Source organism: Trichomonascus vanleenenianus (genome assembly GCF_965637985.1).
Source record: "Trichomonascus vanleenenianus strain CLIB 3782 genome assembly, contig: TRVA0_009S, whole genome shotgun sequence".
NCBI lineage: Eukaryota > Fungi > Ascomycota > Dipodascomycetes > Dipodascales > Trichomonascaceae > Blastobotrys > Blastobotrys vanleenenianus.
Window position 1 is genome coordinate 156,529 of NW_027481878.1, and position 20,019 is coordinate 176,547.

At 49.5% G+C, this 20,019-nt stretch overlaps 9 protein-coding genes across 9 annotated transcripts; 5 read left to right on the forward strand and 4 right to left on the reverse strand.

Moving 5' to 3' along the window:
* Nucleotides 1-91: 91 nt before the first annotated feature.
* RPT2 (proteasome regulatory particle base subunit RPT2) lies at nucleotides 92-1,583 on the forward strand (the record flags this gene model as incomplete). Its single annotated transcript, XM_076683559.1, has 4 exons — nucleotides 92-94; nucleotides 152-214; nucleotides 268-277; nucleotides 328-1,583. The coding sequence occupies 4 exons, from the start codon at nucleotides 92-94 to the stop codon at nucleotides 1,581-1,583; spliced, it is 1,332 nt and encodes a 443-aa protein (XP_076542186.1).
* Nucleotides 1,584-2,096: 513 nt separating this feature from the next.
* On the reverse strand, nucleotides 2,097-3,136 carry UBC1 (E2 ubiquitin-conjugating protein UBC1; the record flags this gene model as incomplete). Its single annotated transcript, XM_076683560.1, has 6 exons — nucleotides 3,075-3,136; nucleotides 2,774-3,010; nucleotides 2,712-2,718; nucleotides 2,554-2,641; nucleotides 2,346-2,498; nucleotides 2,097-2,298 (listed from the first exon to the last, which is right to left on the reverse strand). The coding sequence occupies exons 2-6, from the start codon at nucleotides 2,948-2,950 to the stop codon at nucleotides 2,097-2,099; spliced, it is 627 nt and encodes a 208-aa protein (XP_076542187.1). The 5' UTR covers nucleotides 2,951-3,010; nucleotides 3,075-3,136.
* Nucleotides 3,137-4,724: 1,588 nt separating this feature from the next.
* Nucleotides 4,725-6,227, reverse strand: PDH1 (putative 2-methylcitrate dehydratase; the record flags this gene model as incomplete). The annotated part of the gene is made up of 1 exon (XM_076683561.1): nucleotides 4,725-6,227. The coding sequence occupies one exon, from the start codon at nucleotides 6,225-6,227 to the stop codon at nucleotides 4,725-4,727; it is 1,503 nt and encodes a 500-aa protein (XP_076542188.1).
* A 1,757-nt stretch (nucleotides 6,228-7,984) lies between these two features.
* Nucleotides 7,985-9,247, forward strand: TRVA0_009S01508 (uncharacterized protein; the record flags this gene model as incomplete). Its single annotated transcript, XM_076683562.1, has 1 exon — nucleotides 7,985-9,247. The coding sequence occupies one exon, from the start codon at nucleotides 7,985-7,987 to the stop codon at nucleotides 9,245-9,247; it is 1,263 nt and encodes a 420-aa protein (XP_076542189.1).
* Nucleotides 9,248-9,654: 407 nt separating this feature from the next.
* On the forward strand, nucleotides 9,655-10,374 carry TRVA0_009S01530 (uncharacterized protein; the record flags this gene model as incomplete). The annotated part of the gene is made up of 1 exon (XM_076683563.1): nucleotides 9,655-10,374. One exon carries the CDS (start codon nucleotides 9,655-9,657, stop codon nucleotides 10,372-10,374), a length of 720 nt encoding a protein of 239 aa, XP_076542190.1.
* Nucleotides 10,375-11,084: 710 nt separating this feature from the next.
* Nucleotides 11,085-12,095, forward strand: TRVA0_009S01552 (uncharacterized protein; the record flags this gene model as incomplete). Its single annotated transcript, XM_076683564.1, has 1 exon — nucleotides 11,085-12,095. The coding sequence occupies one exon, from the start codon at nucleotides 11,085-11,087 to the stop codon at nucleotides 12,093-12,095; it is 1,011 nt and encodes a 336-aa protein (XP_076542191.1).
* Nucleotides 12,096-13,068: 973 nt separating this feature from the next.
* On the reverse strand, nucleotides 13,069-14,262 carry CDC50 (CDC50/LEM3 family protein; the record flags this gene model as incomplete). The annotated part of the gene is made up of 1 exon (XM_076683565.1): nucleotides 13,069-14,262. The coding sequence occupies one exon, from the start codon at nucleotides 14,260-14,262 to the stop codon at nucleotides 13,069-13,071; it is 1,194 nt and encodes a 397-aa protein (XP_076542192.1).
* A 1,282-nt stretch (nucleotides 14,263-15,544) lies between these two features.
* Nucleotides 15,545-17,460, forward strand: SUP45 (translation termination factor eRF1; the record flags this gene model as incomplete). Its single annotated transcript, XM_076683566.1, has 2 exons — nucleotides 15,545-15,618; nucleotides 15,686-17,460. The coding sequence occupies exon 2, from the start codon at nucleotides 16,147-16,149 to the stop codon at nucleotides 17,458-17,460; it is 1,314 nt and encodes a 437-aa protein (XP_076542193.1). The 5' UTR covers nucleotides 15,545-15,618; nucleotides 15,686-16,146.
* A 218-nt stretch (nucleotides 17,461-17,678) lies between these two features.
* MAK5 (ATP-dependent RNA helicase) lies at nucleotides 17,679-19,739 on the reverse strand (the record flags this gene model as incomplete). Its single annotated transcript, XM_076683567.1, has 1 exon — nucleotides 17,679-19,739. The coding sequence occupies one exon, from the start codon at nucleotides 19,737-19,739 to the stop codon at nucleotides 17,679-17,681; it is 2,061 nt and encodes a 686-aa protein (XP_076542194.1).
* Nucleotides 19,740-20,019: the final 280 nt, after the last annotated feature.

Sequence of the window (20,019 nt, forward strand, 5' to 3'; positions counted from 1 at the left end):
TTTTGGGAGGATGCGCTGGGACAACACCGCCAAAAGGGCGACCTCGATCGCGAACCCTTCTTGCCACACACACTTTGAAGAACCGAACGACATGGTAAGCAGGCCGTAATTGGTGGAGAAAAAGGACAATTAACTGACGGGATGACTACAGGGACAAAATCAATCCGGACTTCCCCCGACCGATCCATCGGGAGGCGACAAGAAGAAAGATAAGGTACGTGATCCCCCGAGAGAGTGGGTTCGCCACAGGACTAACAAGCGCTATAGAAGAACGAGAGTACGTGAAGTGAATAAGAAGTAACGGAGAGAGGCTGACTGAATGTGTAGAACCCAGATATGAGCCTCCAGTGCAGACGCGAGGACAGAAGAAGAAGAAGAGCAAGGGCCCCGAGGGGATGCAGAAGCTGCCGTCAGTGTACCCGACGACCCGAAGCAAGCTGCGGCTGCTCAAGATGGAACGAATTAAAGACCACCTGCTGCTGGAGGAGGAGTTTGTGCAGAACCAGGAGCGGCTGAGGCCAATTGACGACAAGATGGCCGAGGAGCGGTCCAAGGTGGACGAGATGCGCGGGAGCCCCATGAGCGTGGGCACGCTTGAGGAGCTCATTGACGACGACCACGCCATTGTGTCGTCGACATCGGGCCCGGAGTACTACGTGTCCATTAGATCGTTTGTAGACAAGGACTTGCTCGAGCCCGGGTGCTCGGTGCTGCTGCACCACAAGTCCGTATCCATTGTAGGCGTGCTTCAGGACGAATCGGACCCGATGGTCTCGGTCATGAAGCTCGACAAGGCGCCCACCGAGTCGTACGCCGACATTGGCGGTCTCGAGTCGCAGATCCAGGAGATCAAGGAGGCCGTAGAGCTGCCGCTGACCCACCCAGAGCTGTACGAAGAGATGGGCATCAACCCGCCAAAGGGTGTCATTTTGTATGGTGCCCCTGGTACCGGTAAGACGCTGCTGGCCAAGGCGGTGGCAAACCAGACTAGCGCCACTTTCCTGCGAATTGTGGGTAGTGAGCTTATTCAGAAGTATTTGGGTGATGGTCCGCGACTGTGTCGCCAGATCTTCCAGATTGCTCAAGAGCACGCTCCGTCTATTGTGTTTATTGATGAGATTGATGCCATTGGTACTAAGCGGTATGAGTCTACGTCGGGCGGTGAACGAGAAGTGCAGCGAACCATGTTGGAGTTGCTTAACCAGCTTGATGGGTTTGACGATCGAGGCGAGGTTAAGGTCATTATGGCCACCAATAAGATTGAGACGCTCGACCCAGCGCTTATCCGGCCCGGGCGAATCGATCGAAAGATTCTGTTTGAGAACCCGGACCAGGCGACGAAGCGTAAGATTCTTGGCATCCACACGAGCAAAATGAGTCTGGCGGAGGACGTGGATCTTGATGAGTTTGTTACTTCCAAGGACGACCTGTCGGGTGCCGACATCAAGGCTATTTGTACCGAAGCGGGTCTGCTTGCTCTGCGGGAGCGCCGAATGAAGGTGACGGCAGAGGACTTCCGTCAGGCCAGGGAACGTGTCATGAAGAACAAGATCGAGGAGAACCTAGAAGGCCTCTACTTGTAACGTACATATCTTCGCATATACAATACTATTGTTAATCGTCCATTACTACTTCGCCAGTTAACCGTCCATTTATCAAATGCTCCACTGGATTACTTGGGGGCCAGCCCCCAAACCCCCGTAGCTCCGCTTCGCGGAGGAATTGTAGAGGGAGCAGAAGACCTCCGCGGAGCGGAGCCCCAGGGGGTTTGGGGGGACTGGTCCCCCCATAACATTCGACTTCAATTGACTTGGGGGCCAGCCCCCAAACCCCCGTAGCTCCGCTTCGCGGAGGAATAGTAGAGGGAGCAGAAGACCTCCGCGGAGCGGAGCTCCAGGGGGGTTTGGGGGGACTGGTCCCCCCAACTGCGTTAGATTGCCAACCCCCCAGTTGGTCAATATAAATATCATTCATTTGGTTCTTATTAGATCTTCCTGGGGGGCTGCCCCAGACCCCGTGGCTCCGCTGCGCGGAGGGGCATTATTAATCATTTAGTTCCTTCCGTAGCCCTGCTGTGAGGATTTTATTAAGGCTATCTATTCCAAAAGCTTCTCGAGAATCTGGTTATGGGCAGACTCGGACACTTCACGGATGCCCATCTGGCGCATGACGTTGACAATCTTGTTCCGCGGGAAGCCCATGCCCTCAAATGCTTCAACCGCCTTCCTGTCTAGACCATAGAGCTCAATTATGTCCGTATCATCCGACTCTTCAGCAGCATACTTCCGCGTCCACTCGCTATTCACGGTTAGCTGAACCCCACCCCTAAGAATTAATATACTTACGCAGCTTTGGCCTTAAAAGCGTTGTAATCCTTCTGGTACACTCCTGCGACTTCAGCGTCCTGCGGATCCTCAGGAACAGGCGATTGCAGTAGCGCTTGAAGCGAAATCAATGCGGATTTGATCGTAATGATCGGAGACCACTTGTCTTTAAGGCTACGCGCCATTAGCTCTCTCCACAACCGAAATTACCCAATCGAACAGCACTCACATGTCAAGGCAGATTGCACCGGTCTGGGAGGAGATATTCGGGTGGTAGACTCGAGTATCAAACTTCATCTGCGGCGGCTTGAACGGGTCTGTTATTTGACTCAACGTTAGTCACAAAGGGGAAACACTCAATCTTGCCGGGTGCGTGGCTCAACCTACATTCTTGCTAAACCAATCTATGTTAGTAATGAGCTCAATTGGCAATTTGCGGGTGTGCTTACCGGGATCTTGATGTCAATGGTAAAGAGGCCGCCTTCATAGGGTGTACCAGGCGGGCCGTGGAAGGTGCCCTTGAGATGGGTCAGATCCGCCTCGGAGACGGGCTGGAGGGTGATCTTGGAGTCGAAGTCGGTTCGCACGTCCTCCATCTCCTTCATAACTCGCTTGGTTCTCGACATTGTTGGATTTGATGAGTGTTGGTGGAGGCGTTTGAGCAATGCACCGCTGTCTAATGGGGGCTATTATTTGTTTTAGGTAAGCGCTTACATAATATCACTTGCCGTTTTCAATCCGGCGACATACCAATGTTTGTCCAATGGGGCAGTACAGTACCGGGTACTATCAATTGAATTTTCAATGCTATATGTCGGTGCTTGACTTTTCTATTTGCGGAATAAATGATTAACGTCATTAGCCAACAAAGATGTTAATGGCTGAAGTTACCAATCAGGCTAGCATATCAATGTTTTCAAGACGACATACTAATGCTTGGTATTAGATATTGCGTGTCAGGTAATATCATTGTGGTTGTTGAGAATGTTCGAGGCATTTAGTCATAGCACATAACATTACTTAGTTACCGGTATTTCGGATCCGGCGATACATTAATGACGCTTTTAATCAGACATTACATAATATCATTAAGTGATCAATCCGACGATAAATGACTACATGGTGTTATTAATCCGGCGACACATCCTAGTACTAAGAAATTTCCAATAAATTAATTTTCAACGACGCTACTTGAAGTTTGCAACATCATGTGGGACTTTTGGTGGCTGCTTTGGGATAGAACTCAACACCAGTCCGCCATACAGGATTGGAAGTAACGTTATATTCATTGCAGTCCCCACCTGTGGTGTTTTTAGAAATTGAGCAAATATATGCTGTATGCTCTATGCTGTGCACTGCTGAGTAGTGTAAACAATGCCTATCAACGAGAGTATTACCAATGCGATTGCCAACTCTACTTCTGATGGATATAGCGATCCATTCTACAAGATCCTGGCACTTCAACAGAATATAAGCCCTACATAGTCAGAACAGAACTACCCGGGTACATATTAATGCTTGGTTTTCAATCGGAGAACATATTAATACTTTGGTTAGTTGAATTGCCAATCTTACAATACATATTATGCACTACGGTACTTGAAAGTTGTCAGTTTCACAACAGCACGTTCAAATGGCAGTTTTAATATGACAATTCATAAGAGTGCTTGGAGGTATAAATTAGACACTACAAAACATCGCTTGACAAGTGAATGTATGAATAAAAATCCATTAGCGTCTGTGGGAGGCCGAAGGCCAGAGACATCACTTACATAGAGATACATGTACATCTCTCTTACTTACGCTTGACAAGTTTTTCAATCGGATGCTACTTATTACACTGTAATACTTAAAGATTGTAGTCAGACAACATTACGTACTAATGCTTGGTTTTCATCGGAGGGCAGTCCCACCTCCTGCGTAAGGCTTTTCGCGAAAAGAAGCCGCCGACCAAATGAAAGAGATCGTACCTGGTTTCACCTAATCCCTTCGGATCTAGCCTGACAGATTTGTAACGCACTGTTCACATGACAAAGTGGATTTATCGCGCGCCCCACGACCTTTGCTACTTCAATTGACTTGGGGGCCAGCCCCCAACCCCCCGTAGCTCCGCTTCGCGGAGGTCTTCAACGGCCTTCGCTACTTCAGTTCACTTGGGGGCCAGCCCCCAGACCCCCGTAGCTCCGCTTCGTGGAGATCTTTTAGGAGGTAAACACTACCATGGGGGTTTATTAGTATTGCAAGCTTTCAATCAAACACTGCTTTTATCGCCGTAGATCACTACGAGATCTCCGCGAAGCGGAGTTACGGGGGTTTGGGGGCTGGCCCCCAAGTCAATAGATGCTAAGGAGTATTCATGGAGCAAATGGGATGACATTTTTATACAGGATAGGAAATAAATTAGCAGTAGAGGTCAACGTACTCGTCAACGTCGAGCTCGCCGACCTTTTCGTTGGACTTGGCGATGATCTGCTTGGTTCGGTCGGCGCCGAGTCGGCCCTGGAGGTGTCGCTCGAACTTGGCGAGAAGCACTGGGGTGCCCTCCTCTCGTCGCATTCGGTGGCCAATTGGGTAGTTGACCTCGACCTCGTCGAGCACGGTGCCGTCCTTGAGGGTGATCTGGATGGCGTTGCCGATGTATCGCTTGTCTGGAGCGTGGTACTCGGTGGAGAATCGCTGGTCCTCAACACAGACCATCTTCTCTCGCAGAGCGTCGATTCGTGGGTCAGAGGCGACGGCATCGGTGTAGTCGTCGGCGGTGAGACGGCCGTGGATCAATGGAACGGCGACCATGTACTGGATGCAGTGGTCTCGGTCGGCGTAGTTGTAAAGTGGGCCCTTCTTGTCGATGATTCGCATAGCGGCATCCTGGGTTCGGATTCGGATGCTCTCGATGTCCTCGGCGGTCTTGCCGAGAGCCTGGAGCTTGGAGTGGAGAGTCATGGCGGCCTCGACGGCGGTCTGGGCGTGGAACTCGGCTGGGTACGAGATCTTGAACAGAACGTTCTCCATGATGTAAGAACCGTATGGTCGCTGGAAAGTGAACTCCTTGCCCTTGAAGAGGACATCGTAGAAGCCCCAGGTTGGCGCAGTGAGGACGGATGGCATGCCCTGCTCACCGTTTCGCACGTGAAGAGCCATGTTGACAGCTCGCGAGCAAGCATCACCAGCAGCCCAGGACTTTCGCGACATGGTGTTTGGAGCATGTCGGTAGGTTCGCAGAGCCTGACCGTCGACGAAAGCGTGCGACAAAGCGTCAATGGTCTGCTCCTTGGAAAGACCCAAAAGCTTGGAAACCACAGCAGTAGAGGCCACCTTAACAAGGACAACGTGGTCCAGACCGACCTTGTTGAACGAGTTCTCAATGGCAAGACCACCCTGGATCTCATGGGCCTTGATCATGGCCTCCAGAACATCCTTCACCTTGAACTGCTTACCCTCCTTTCCGCCGGTCGCCTTGGCGGTTCGGCTCTGCCAATCAGCAACCGCAAGGATAGCACCCAGGTTGTCAGATGGGTGGCCCCACTCAGCAGCAAGCCAGCAATCGTTGAAGTCGAGCCATCGGATGATGGTGCCGATAGAGAAGGCGCCTCGGACCGGGTCAAGCTGGTGAGAGGTACCCGGGACCTTCGTTCCGTTCGGAACGACGGTACCCGGGACGACTGGGCCGACCAATCGCGAGCACTGCTCGTACTTGAGGCCCTCAAGACCACATCCCAAAGTGTCGAGGAGACACAGTCGGGCGGTCTCCATGGCCACTGGAGACTCAATCTTGTAGTCGTGAACATAATCGGCGATGTCCCTCAGCACCTTGTCGGGCTGGGGTCGCACATTGTCGGTGATGATGGCGGCAGACATTCTTCGCGCGGATGTCGAGAAGGATCGCTTCAAAGTGGAAAGCATTTTTTCTTTATGACGCTCGGCCCCTTGGTGTCCACGCGTCTTATACGTCTTTTATACCCCCAGCCAAAGCCGATTCTCGGGGTTGGGGCTGGCTCGGCGCTCTTTCGGCGGCACCACTGCCCCGCATCCCCCGCCTTACGCCGACCGACAACTTTTTTCACTTCAGCCGTGCGTGTTGATTCAGCCGCGTGCGGCGCGCCACGGGCTACCGGGTGTGTTATACCTGGGGGGCCAGCCCCCCAGACCCCCCGTAGCTCCGCTTCGCGGAGGGCTTGTAGAGAGGGTATGCGTGATAGAGTAGGTGTGGAATTGCTGGTGTTACGTGGGTTGGGGAGGGAGATATGGGCTCCTCGGCCGGAAGGAGGGCTGACACGTAGCGCATATGTCCCCACCTGTTGTATGATTGGCATAACCCGTATTGTTGGTTCACTGGGGTAGATGCATAACCGACGATGGACTCGGGAATCTTTTCCATCGCTCCGAGGGGTGCAGCGATGGTTGGGGAAGAGTGGATGCGTTACATATTGATTCAGATGCTACAGGTACACCACGGTACAGCTTCGGCAATACAATCTGATTATCTACGTACAGTATTTTCGAGTAGTACCGAGCATAGCCGATCTCGGATATATATTTTCATTATTATTATTACTAGTGTGTTGCCAGAATAGTACGAATACGCAGGTGTTTTTGAGTACTTTCAGCCGCACAAAGTGCGGCTCAACCAGTACGTCGCCGTCGACATTGCTGCTACCTTGCTTTTCGAGGGCCAGCCCTCGAGCTCCCGTAGTTGGGGGCTCTGCCCCCAAACCCCCTCCCGTCACATCAGCCAGAACCTCCGCGCAGCGGAGCTCCAGGGGGGTTTGGGGGGACTGGTCCCCCCAATTGCACTAGTGGAGCTGTATTAGTGCTCAGCATCTGACAACGAGCCTAAATGATTGCTTATAATTTTGATTTTAATGGGTTGTCATAGATTTGGCTTTGGAAAGCACCATTATTTTAGGTTTATCCGGATCTTTTCACTTTTCCCACGTTTTCAACTTGGAAGTTGCTCGTAAATTAAACCCGGCAGTAATCTCACTCTAGCCTTAATGCATTCGGATTCAATTAATTCTTAAGGAAAACTTGGTTGCAATGACTCGTATTACTATGAATAGTAGTCCTGGTGGCGATAAGGGCATGATCACTGGTAACAATGGTTACAGAACCGGCGACAAAATTTTGTTACAAAATATTGTTACAGAATGCAAGACTGTCGGGAGAAATGGTTACACAGTCGTGTTCGCAACACGGCATTCGGGCAGTAAAGAACGGTAATAAAGGTGAAAGATTGTATCGAAGTTAGAACATAATAGAGTATAATTAGGTCAGCTCCTTTACAGTACGAATATGTTGTAAATTCTTATTACAGCTGGTGCAGTGATAGAGACCTCTTGCTGGTGTCTCTTTCCAGCCGCAGGATATGCGGCTCAAGTACAAAATACCATGGAGAAAGGCCAAAAAAGTCTTATCGCCCTAAAAATGTCCAAAAAAATATCGCCTCAATTCGCCTACTGCCTCAGTCGTAATACAAGCAAGTACATAGAGTGTAGTCTTCCTACTTCTCCCTGGGATGTCTAGTCGGTGATTAAATTTTCCGGACCTGTATGGCACATCTCGTGCACCAAAATCAGGGGGAGATCTGAAATTTCACCCAAAAAATATCATAAATCGCTTTTTCTAGTATCTAACGGTTGGTATAGTAAAGACGAGGAAAAATGGTGAGCATGTATAATGGCCCGATAACCGAGCGCACCTTCTACAACCGCGTCGAAGACGATAAAGTTGTGCCGAAGGATCTCGATGATCTCGTGCTAGTGGACAAGCTATACCACAAGCCGGCCAAGAGTTACATCAGCAAGTCCGAGTGGATGCTGGAGATCATCAAAAGCCTGCCCAAGGTGTTTAGCTCCAGCGAACTGTTTGATGAGGTTGTCGTCGACGGTAAGCTGCGAAATAAGATCCTGCATTACGACCCGAAGCGGTTCCTAACGTTTATGTCCGAGACCAAGTCTGCCAAGGCCAACCCTACGGGGTTGCTCCCACTGGATCTCAAAGGACAGGACTTGCTGACCGAAATTGTTACGAGCCTTCCGGTGATGAAGAACCCGGCTTGCATGACCGTCATTGAGCATTTAGCAGGCCAGGCCCAGGAAGGACCGATCCTGGCTGAGGCAGTGCTTGGTGCGCTCTACTGCCAGTGCTACTACTACAAAACTTGCTTCAAGTTGGTGTGGGAAGAGCTGAAGCGCATGCGAGCCGGGTTCGTCAGTACGATCGAGGTCGGCCAGCTGCTGCTCCAGAAGGAGGGCGCCCGAGATCAGTACCAGATCGATGTCGACGTCGAGTACACCCACAAATCTTACTTTCACATGACAAACATCCGCGACAAGACGTTCCCAAAGGACATTGAAGAGGGCATAAAGATCGTGCGCATGATGACCGATGCGGTATACCTCGTCAAGGGCGGCAAGTTCTCGGTCAGTGAGCGCCAGATGCGCATGCTCAACCTGCACCGCCTCAGCTATGCCATCGAGATTGCCGCCAAGTTTGGTGCAAAGCAGGCGAGCCTGGCCAAGGCATGGGGGATTCAGGGAACCGCTGGGAAGCGCACGTACATGTCAAATGACAACCTTGAGAACGTCCGGACTATTACGAACTTGACGACTATTAGAAAACTGCTGGCACAGATCCGCGACGAGGAGATTGAGGAGCTGGTACGCCAATTTGACCATCTCAATCCGAAGTACGCTGGGAGCCTGGACGAGGTGTCGGACGAAGGGTTCGACAAGGTCGTGCGGAAACGCTATGTGCCATACCAATTGTTCCACAGCATTTTGATGAAGCTGTTCCATAATGATCTGCTGTCGGAGAGAGATCAGCAGGTGTATGATGCACATGAGAAGCAGTTTAAAAGCGTCCTTTCTTTGTACCGGAAGCGCGAGAGGAAGAAGACCTATCTGTTCAAGAACGATCATTAGCCGCCTATAAACCCCACCTGTTATTCAGACTGAATCCATTTTCACCCGTTTTTCAAGGCATATTGAACCAGAATGCAACTATTAGTACAGTACGTTGTTGCGTAGGAGATAAACTGTACTCATGCAGTGATAAGCTCGCAAAAAATCACACATTGCTTGAAATGAGCTGAAACGCATATCCAATCTGATTCTATCTAGCTCGACCTTAAGAGATCTGACTAGTGATTCTTCATTTTATTAGGTATAGTTGTGATTGCTTTGGAAAGCATAACTGGACTCCGGGGTTGAGCCGCGCACAGTGAGGCTTACATGATTTCACTACATGCGACATGTCATAACAGTTATGCTATTTTGAGTTAGTTATTTTCCCTGGCGAGTAAACATTCTTGCCCCCATAACATTCAACCATGACTGAAAATAGACCAAATGTTACGCGGTTTTTTGCCCAGGATATCCAATCCTGGGCGCCTCGAGAGGCTGCGACGCCCAATCAAGAAGATATCATTGAGGCTCGATTGTGGAATGGCCTACAGGTTGAATTTGGCCCCACCGAAATAACATTCCGCATCCTTGTGAATCGCGTCTACGTCTATCGCGTGCCATTGGTACACCCAGAAGACCTCACCCATGCACGTGATCGCTTTGACCGGATAAGTGTACGCATGTCGACGCTGGCTTTGTGGGGTTGTATAAACCGGGTTGAGGTGAGGTTCCTTTCACAACCGCCAACTAATATATCCCGTGAAGCACGTTGCCTTATGGGCGTGCTGTCGTCGTGTGGTAGAATTGGCAGTATTGAGAGGCTGGACCTTGTCATTTCTCAGCAAACGGGAGACTATGCCCTCGATATCATAAGCGGATTGTACGAGATAGGATCTATGAGACTTGTGCTAGTTTTGCAGGCCGATCGCATTCTGACAAACTGTATTTATTTGGATGTGCTCTTATCCATCCGACGTTTACGGGGATGGGAAAGGTCGCTAGAGTTGTATGTCCAGGCAAGGCAAATTTCAATCCCTGCATCGGAAGTGCTAGCAAGGTTCGTACCCAACCTCAGGCATATGTCGTGGATAAATCGAACATGGTCGCCCAATGACGAAGGAGCCCTTTCTCCAATCTGGCGATAGAAATACCGGCCAAGAGTTAACTTAATCTTCGGCAAACTCGTACGTACCACCAGCATTGGCACTCCGGCACCCAAACTTCCAGACTACTGCTATATTTTGCTATCTTTTTAGTTCTAATCAACTTTTTTTTTACACCAATACACTATGTGCCTACTTTTGTCGCTCTGTCTCTCAGTCTGGTCACGGAAGCTTCCTCACACCTTCCGTTACTAGCTCTCACGGAAATGCTATTACCGGTAACTGGCAATAGCTTTGGTAGATATCCGTTTGGCCCTGAAAATTCGCACTAACAAAGTTAGCGGATACATTTGTTTCCCCCACTCTCCTGCATCAGCCGGAATTGGGATCAGTCATACTGGTAGCCACTGCTCTCATTTCATTAAGCGTCTCATGGCACCAGTTGACTTTTTCGTGAATTGACCTGGTATCTACGTCCTGTAATACGGAACTCCCGATTGCCCTCTAACGCAGGGGGCTGATCTTGTTGTGGACTTCATTTCAACTCAATATCGCCTCGTTTTACATCTCTCTGTGCAGTCTTTGGCGGTTATTATTGTTACTACCTTGCAGTAATGGCCACATTTTGTTCTTGCGTAGCAACCTAAAGTACCCGGTAGCTAAATCTAATAAAGTTTCCATACACCTGACATCCGGAAGGGCCTTTTTCAAATAATATTGTGGTAACTTCTCCTCTCCACGACCTGAGCAAAATGAGCGAGCAGGTGAATGATTTTTTTGTTACCGATACGAGAGATTTCGCTCCTTATAAGGCTGAAATGCCGGATCGAGAACTTGTAGTTAAAGCGGGACTCTGGACCGACTTGTTGATTACTTACACAGAAAACGAACTGACGTATGCCAGCAAGGTGTCCAGCTATGTGTATCGTGTACCACTAAGGACCCCAGCAGACCAAGCCGAAGGAATTCGCCAAAATGGTCAGATAATTTCCCGTTTGATATCGCTAGTGATATGGGGTTGTATCCACACGGTTGAGTGGAGATTCCTTTCACAACCACCAATTGATATAGCCGAAGAGGTACCTCGCATTTCAGTATTTCTAGCTCTAGGCAAACTAGCTGGGATAACGAGGCTGGAGTTTGAAATCACTGGGAACGCTGGGAAACGACTTGACACCGCTCTGGAGAAGGTTATGAAACCAACGCGATACGTCGAAGATATGCAACTGACGTTTAGACGTGGTGATTTTTCCGAAAGTGGGCCAGCGTTTCAAATTGTCAAATCGTTGGACATACTCTCAGGCAAAGAGTTAGAATTTACTAAGCTGCACGTCGAAATCTCAAAAATTGGAGTTGCTGGGCGCAGAGAATTGGAGAGAGTTAGCCCTGTGATTGAGTCGATAACTGTTGACCGATTAACCAGCAAGAGCGTATGTGACCATCTTATCCAGTTTATCCGACACACGAAAAAGGATCTTAAGATCTATATCAACAGCTTTGAGATAAGAGGGGAAACTACGATCCACGTCCCAAGAGGCAACCTATCATTATCTATTAAATCAATTTCGAGCAAATCGACCGTCTTCTTGAGCTGCTATGAGCAATTGGCTTGTTTGACAGTCTCTGAGAGTACGGCAAAACGATTGAGTGGTCCAGAGTTGGATGTTGGCGAGCTTCAAGTTATGGGGAAACCAAGCGCCGCACTTCTCGAAAGAATCACTGCTCGGTTTGCAAAGGTAAATATTGTTACTACAGGCAATTAAAAGCATATTTATACATGTATTAGCGGTTAAATAGTGGCACCAATTATCAAGCGGAAGTTGAAATTTATTGACCTAATTTGTCCCATAGTTAATCCTTGAGATGAGTTACTTGAATACTACGCCGGGATTGTGCTGCTATTATGCCTGAACTTTCAGAATCAAGCAATCGTAGAGTGACGAACATTTGCGCTTTGATGGCCGTTCTAATCTCTAATTGAGGACTATTTTGTGTCCCGTTACTCTAAGCAGGCTCTGCTTGAAAACAATCTTAGAGCGAGGTCCCGAATGGAGAATATAGCATACTGGTTAGGTAACTTCAGTGGCAGCAATGAAAAGAACCATGGGAATGCCGACTAGTGTTGAAGATGTCGCTCACTAGCTTATCACCCTGCATTATTCTTCTGCTACATCCCAGACATCTGCAGATCTTCCTCCAGGCGGGCTACCCTAGTGTTAAGAACACAGAGGACACATTGATGTTGGCCGATGGTTGAAAAGTAAGCATTCTAGAATACTCGAAGTTGTTATAACTACTAGCTGAAATAAGTGAGATTTCAAGTGGTCTGGACAAAATGGGGTAGAACTGCGAAATGAATTAGACTATAATGAAACATATAACCCCAATTCAGCTACTAGTCAATTGAGTACCGACAGTTCATTCAATTGTCAAGTTTAAACATGTCAATCCATACCCCTCACATTAGAATACCGATACATACGATTTGATAGACAAGCTTCCCAATTAGTTACGCAGGCACGTTAGACTACGGAAACAATTCTCGCTAGGCATGATAAAAAGAATTAAGTGAATATACCTTCAATTCCTCCGCGCAGCGGAGCCCCAGGGGGGTTTGGGGGGACTGAGTCCCCCCAAGTACTCTCGGGGGGTGCATTCGAGGGCCAGCCCAGCGAATACAGCGGAGGAAACGGCAAAACCTAATAAATTACGACAATATAAAAAAAACCCGAGGGATTACAGTCGCCGCTGGGCGGAAGCACTGTCTCGACCCGTGGAAGAGCCCTGGTCGTTGTTCCACGAGAGATACGAATGGTCGCCGAGCTTCCGCGGCTTGATGAGATGCTTGATCAAGAACGCCACGCCAAGCGCGCAGCAAATGCCAGCCACGACAAGGTAAGCAATGCCCAAGAACGGATTTCGGCCTCCAATGACAGTCCGAGTAGTAATGACAATGCTCTTGGTGCCGTCGTACTCAATCACCGGGAAGTTGTACCCAACGTCGATGGAGTACGATCCGTTGGTCAATGGCGCAGTGTCGTTCCGCAGAGCCAGCTTGGAGAACTTGGGCAGGCCCGCTGTTCGCATCCAGTTCTGTAGCGACTCCCACTCCGAGATATCCGGGAAGTTCGCCTCAGTGTAGCCATCAGGGAACATTCGCGCCCAATTTGGCGGTGGAACCACCTCCGTATAGTTATACTCGCTCTTCTTGAACCGGTTACGGTCCGTTGCCCACGCAATGCCCTCGTTCGTCATCTCATACGTCACATTGTTCTTATTCGTGGTGGACGGGTTGAGCAGAACGGGCGAGCTGAACGTGTCGTTAAAGTACGAGTTCGCAATGAGACCGCACGGGTAGTACGGCTTACCGGCACTATCAAGAATGAGCGGCTTGCAGTCGTCGGCCCACTTGAGCTTGCTAGCCGAAACGGCCTGACCGTTGAGCTGGTCTTCATTGAAGGACTGCACGTATCGTCGGTGGTTCTGGTAGAAGTTCGTCAACCGGTAGAACAGGAACACCGGTGAGCCCATATCAGTCGGGATATCAAACTGGATGCGACACGTGAAGTTATAGTCGTGCGATGGGTCGCGAATGACCTTCCACTGCGCCGGGTTGCTCGGAGACTCGGAGCCCTTGAAGTTATACGACACGTACTGGGCCGGTATGTTGGTGAACGAGTCTGTGTTCGCATCCTTCTCGCAGTGCGTGTAGTCGATAACGAGCTCCTGCACCTGGTTACTCGCGAATAGCAGCAGTCCGCCAATAGGCGCGAACACGATCGTGATGAAGAAGAAGAGCGGTAGCACCGTCTTCGGGGTCAAAATCGGCTGCCATGCCTTCAGCCGCTGCTGCCGGAATGCAGTGTTTGGCGGTCTCCGCGACTTTGTCTTCACCTCCTGTGGTCTTTCCGAGTCGCTATCGCTGTCCATCTCTCTGTCCTCGTTCCGCTTACGATGCGTTTTAGGTGATGTCGGAAACCCCCTTTTCCTTTCACCGGCCCGGGGCGGTGTTTTTCCTCGCGCGCGGCCCATCGGCACCTTCGTTCCGCCGTTCCAAAACCTCCTCGACTCCCCAGCCTTACTAGTACCACTGTAGCTCCGGGTAGCCAGCAAGTAATTAGTTGTAGGAGGAGTATCCTGGGGGCCAGCCCCCAGACCCCCGTGGCTCCGCTACGCGGAGGGGGGGGGCTTCTTACTCATGCTGAAGGCAATTGATTAGAGAGTTAGTAGAATAGGTCCGACTTCGGAAAAACTATCATAATCCTTTGTACATTCGCCTAAAAGGTCGTTCTCTCTTAGGAAATATAGAATTGATAGGCTATGGTATTTTGGGGAAGTATCGGAATTACTCAGCTATTCATTTGATGTGACGTAATGCTACGAGTAGTGATTTGTATTGAGGACTTTGACTAGATCCCCGTTGGCTTTCGCTGGTTATTACAGGTAGTTCCAATTGGAGATATCATTTCCTGATTAGTAGTTGCCCTTTAGCCTACCCTAAGTGGCTTTTATCGATATAGATTTAGCCTCTCTCTTCCTTTAGAAGTTGACTATTCCATAGACTTGGCGATATGCAGACTTGAATGAACTTAACTGCATGACAATCCTCCGCGAAGCGGAGCTACGGGGGTCTGGGGGCTGGCCCCCAGTATACCTGTGGAACAATCCATTACAGACAAATAGCTGTGTTGATATACTACATCGTGCGCTGTATCGTTTCGTTTGTTACACTTAGAGTTGTTCGTTCGTGATTCCGGTTCCACACGCCATGCTAGTCCCCTCTCTATGCGGAGATAAACCCTTTCTACCATTACCAGTACTACTTGAGAATTTGTTTCACCTGCTAGATATTCAAGCCTTAGGTACTTCAAGAAGTCCTTTACTACCCTAGGGAGAGGCCTGTCTGCAAAAACTATCTATTATCACGACGCTTTAGTTCCGGTAGTTGTAACGCTCCCAGAACTCTAACCCTTCGCCATTAAGAACTTATAACGCACAATTCCCAGCTAGTAACCATTCATAGATCTACTAAGTAATACCATACAATTGATTGATTACATTCGATCTCTGGCTGTAGGAGGGATATGCATTTGACATGGATGTGCCCTTGTTCTCATAGCGCATGACACCGGGCATGCCATACGCCACCACAGCAACATTATATAAACAATCCATTCCGCCTCATCAAACTCTCTTCCTTTTTATTTTCACAACAATTGACCAGTAATTGAGCGATTTACAGTTGAGCGATCTACAATTGAGCAGCTGAAGGTCATCAAATCGTTAGTACGTAAGATTGGTTGCCAATGAATTTTTGGACCAGAAAAGAACTAACTGTGGCAAAATCCTGTAGTAATCAACCATAAACTCATCCCAGAATATCAATCCCTCAAGAAATTAATTAATACGTTGATCGATGATTCGAAGGCGGTTCTTTCAAACATTACCCTAAACCGATGACCAAGCTCTACCTAGAATTACACATCCGACTACACTTATAACAGCAAACCACGAACCAATGTCAGAAAATCTGGGTATTACCTCTTCCAGATATCGCAATTTGGCCCCCATATACCGATAATCTCAGTACCCAGCCGTAATAGCCGGCGACTTGCCTTGTTGCGCTGACGGGCGAAGTCGCAATGTCGGCAAGTCGGGTGGCGCGCGCAGAAAAATTTGGAAAATTTGAGCGATCCCGGGAAGCGCCCCCTGGGACAGCGGCATTAGCCATAAAGCGAAGTTCGAAAAAAAAAAGTTGAAAAGTTACCAGTTACGACCTGCGTCATTTTATAGATAGAGCATAACCACCAAAAAATGGCAGGACCAGAAGAGACCGAGGCCGAGAAGAACATCGAGATCTGGAAGGTGAAAAAGCTGATCAAGAGCTTAGAAGCCGCCCGAGGTAACGGTACCTCGATGATCTCGCTCATTATCCCACCTAAGGGCCAGATTCCACTAATCCAAAAGATGCTTGCCGACGAGTACGGCACTGCCTCGAATATCAAGTCGCGAGTGAACCGACTGTCTGTGCTGTCTGCGATCACGTCGACGCAGCAGCGACTCAAGCTGTACAACAAGGTGCCACCAAATGGCCTGGTTATCTACTGCGGTGAAATCATCACCGCCGAGGGCAAGGAGCGAAAGGTCAACATTGACTTTGAGCCGTTCAAGCCTATCAACACGTCGCTCTACCTGTGCGACAACAAGTTCCACACTGAAGCATTGTCCGAGCTGCTGGAGAGCGACTCCAAGTTTGGATTCATCATCATGGACGGTAACGGCGCGCTGTTTGGCACGCTGAGCGGAAACACGCGAGAGGTGCTGCACAAGTTCACCGTCGACCTGCCCAAGAAGCACGGTCGTGGTGGTCAGTCCGCGTTGCGTTTCGCGCGTCTGCGAGAGGAGAAGCGACACAACTACGTGCGAAAGGTCGCCGAGACGGCGGTCCAGAACTTCATCACCGCCGACAAGGTCAACGTGACTGGTCTCGTACTGGCCGGTTCCGCCGACTTCAAGACGGAGCTGTCCCAGTCCGACCTGTTTGACAAGCGACTGCAGGAGAAGGTCGTCAAGGTCGTTGACGTGTCGTACGGTGGTGAAAACGGTTTCAACCAGGCCATTGAGCTGTCGGCCGAGACGCTGTCCAACGTCAAGTTCATCCAGGAGAAGAAGCTTATTGGCAAGTACTTTGAGGAGATCGCCCAGGACACTGGCAAGTTCTGCTTCGGTATCAGCGACACGCTCAAGGCCCTCGAGATGGGCGCGTGCGAGACTGTAATCGTCTACGAGGCTCTCGACATTGTACGATACACCCTCAAGGACCAGGAGGGCAATGAATCTATTGCGCATGCCGCCCGAGACTCGCCAAACAAGGATTACCTCGTTGACAAGGCCACCGGCCAGGAGCTCGAGGTTGTCGATGAGCAGCTGCTGCTCGAGTGGCTCGCCGAGAACTACAAGAACTTTGGTGCCACCCTCGAGTTTGTTTCCGATAGAAGTCAGGAGGGTGCCCAGTTCGTGCGAGGCTTTGGTGGTATTGGTGCCATGCTGCGGTACCAGGTCAACTTTGAGCAGCTCGAGACTGATGACGAGGACGACTTCTGGGACGACGATGACGACTTTGTATAATCGCTTACATATTTATACACACTCTTTCACACACACCAGCCGAGCCCCCGGGGAGTTTGGCCATCGTCAGCTGGGGCTCTGCTTCAGACCCCGTAGTTGGGGGCAGAGCCCCCAAACCCCCTTCCTCTATTCAAAACCGTATGCGGCTGGTTCGTGCGGCGTGCCAATATCGCTAGCTACAATTAGTAGTGGTAGATAAACTAACAATAGTTATTCGTCTATATATTCTTTTTGTTCTTTTTGCCTGGCTTCTTTTTGAGCTTTTCGAGTGCGCTCTCCTTAACCTTGCCAAGCACGTTCTCGTGGCTCTTTCCACTAACAATCATCTGTGCCATGTTGGTAATACCCGAAGTGATGTACTTCGACCTATTTCGGATCAATGGCTGCTCCATGTCGTGCTTCAGCTCACCACGCAGCGACTTGATCTCAGCCTTGGACAGCTTCTTCTTCTCCTTGGCCTTTAGTCTATTGGACTGGTTGAACTCTTCCTCAAACTCGTCGAGATCCGCGCCAAGATCATCAGCAGCCTCCTTAAGCCAGTCATTCTTCTTGCCGGAAGAAATTGCTTCCGACTCGCAGATCTTTTGAGCAAGGTCAATTCGCCTCCTTAGAGCATTGACAAGGTCAAAGTCGACATCGAATGGCTGGATCTTGGTTTTGACAAGTTTTTGCAGCTTAAACAGCGGAGCAGCCTCGTCTGGACTGCACAGAACAACTGCCACACCCTCGTTGCCTGCTCGCGCAGTTCGCCCCGATCGGTGAACGTACATGTCTGCTGACCGAGGAACGTGGTAGTGGACTACATGATCCACGGCCGGGATATCCAGACCTCGAGCAGCCACATCAGTGGCGATAAGCACACCCTTAGGCTCGCTGCGGAATCGCTCCAGCGATCGTAATCGCTGTTTCTGGATCATCTCGGAGTGCAACGCAAATGCTGGTACATTAAGTTCTTTGAGCATTGGCGCGATTCGTCGCACGGCATAGATGCTGTTAACGAATACCATCGTTCGCGCAGGGTAGGTTAGAATGAAGTAATACAAGTACAAGTCTTTCTCCAGCGCATTGCACTCAATGAACCCCTCAGTCACCTGTCGAGCAACTGCCTCGGCTGGATTTGTATCAATGAACTTGGGCTCCTGTCGGAATTCGATCTTTTCCTTGAGAATGCTCATGATATCTGCATGTTTTCTGTTGCTTCGCTTGTTGGTAAGCTTAGACATCAGCTCCTTCTGGAAAGTAGCGGAAAAGATCAAAGTCTGTCGTCGTCTTCGCCCAAGGATATCCAGGATTTTCTCCATTTCATCAAAGTGGCCGTCCTGGATCAGTCGATCGGCTTCATCAAGCACCAGAGTCTCGGCATTCTTAAGTTTTTCAGCAAGTTCGTTACTCGACTGCAAAAGCTCCAGGAATCGCCCTGGCGTAGCAACCACAACAGCTGGATCCTTAGACAACAACCGCGTCTGTTTCTGAATAGACAGACCGCCAGTGATGGCTACAATGCTGTTGGGGCCAAACGAAGTGTGTTTTGAAACTTCCTTCAAATGGTTCGTGATCTGGTGCACCAGTTCTCGTGTGGGGCCAAAGATCAGCCCCGAGGGCCACTTCTTGTCCTCTCCAGTAAGAATATGGTTCTCCAAGATTGGGATGCCGTATGCAAGAGTCTTACCAGAACCGGTCGCAGCCTTGCCAATCACATCCTGTCCGGCTCTGATTTCTGGAATCGCAAGTCGCTGGATTTCAGTTGGTTTTTTGAACTTCTTTTCATGCAACGCCCTTCGAATTGGCTGTGGAAGATCCAGCTTCCATGTATCGGGGAGATTGATCTCCTCCTTTTCTCCCTCCAATGCTGTAAAATCTACATCTCCGAGGCCTTGAGCGTTAATCTTTGCCGGCTTGGCTTTAGATTTTTTGCTCTTTGGCTTCTTGTCTGCTTTGGACTCTTGAGAATCCTCATCCACGCCCTTCTCTTCTTCCTCTTCAAACACTTCTTCCTTTTGATCTTGAACCTCGTCGTTGGTCTTATTCTTGGTGAACTTGACCTGTCCATTCACCACTTCAACTCCGACTCCGTCAATTTCTTCTAGGCCGAAGAATCCTTCGAAATCATCAAGAGTATCCGGAACTTCTACCGGCTTCCACTTCAGATCCTCGACATCAACTGCTTCCTGCGCTTTGGCCGGTGTCTCCTTCTTCTTTTTCAGCTTCTTGGGCCCACTACCACTGCTAAAGCTGGCTTTCCGCTTCAATACCTTCTTGGCAAACTCTCCCTTGGCCATTTTCTCTATATTCCAGCAGTAGGATATCGCTTGCCTACTGAATCAATTTTCGATTTTTTTTATCAGTCTGGGCGTACTTCGTGGACTGAAATATTTTTCAGTCTGAATTTAATTAATTAAATTGGTGAAATTTATAAGCCGCGCGCGGCTCCAACGTCTCAGAACTCAAGAGCTCCGAGCACACACTCTCCCCAATTATCCAGCGATATTCGGCGTTGAATGGCCGATTATTCCATTATTTTAGGTCATTGAGGAAAGGAGCTTAGATTGATAACTTAGC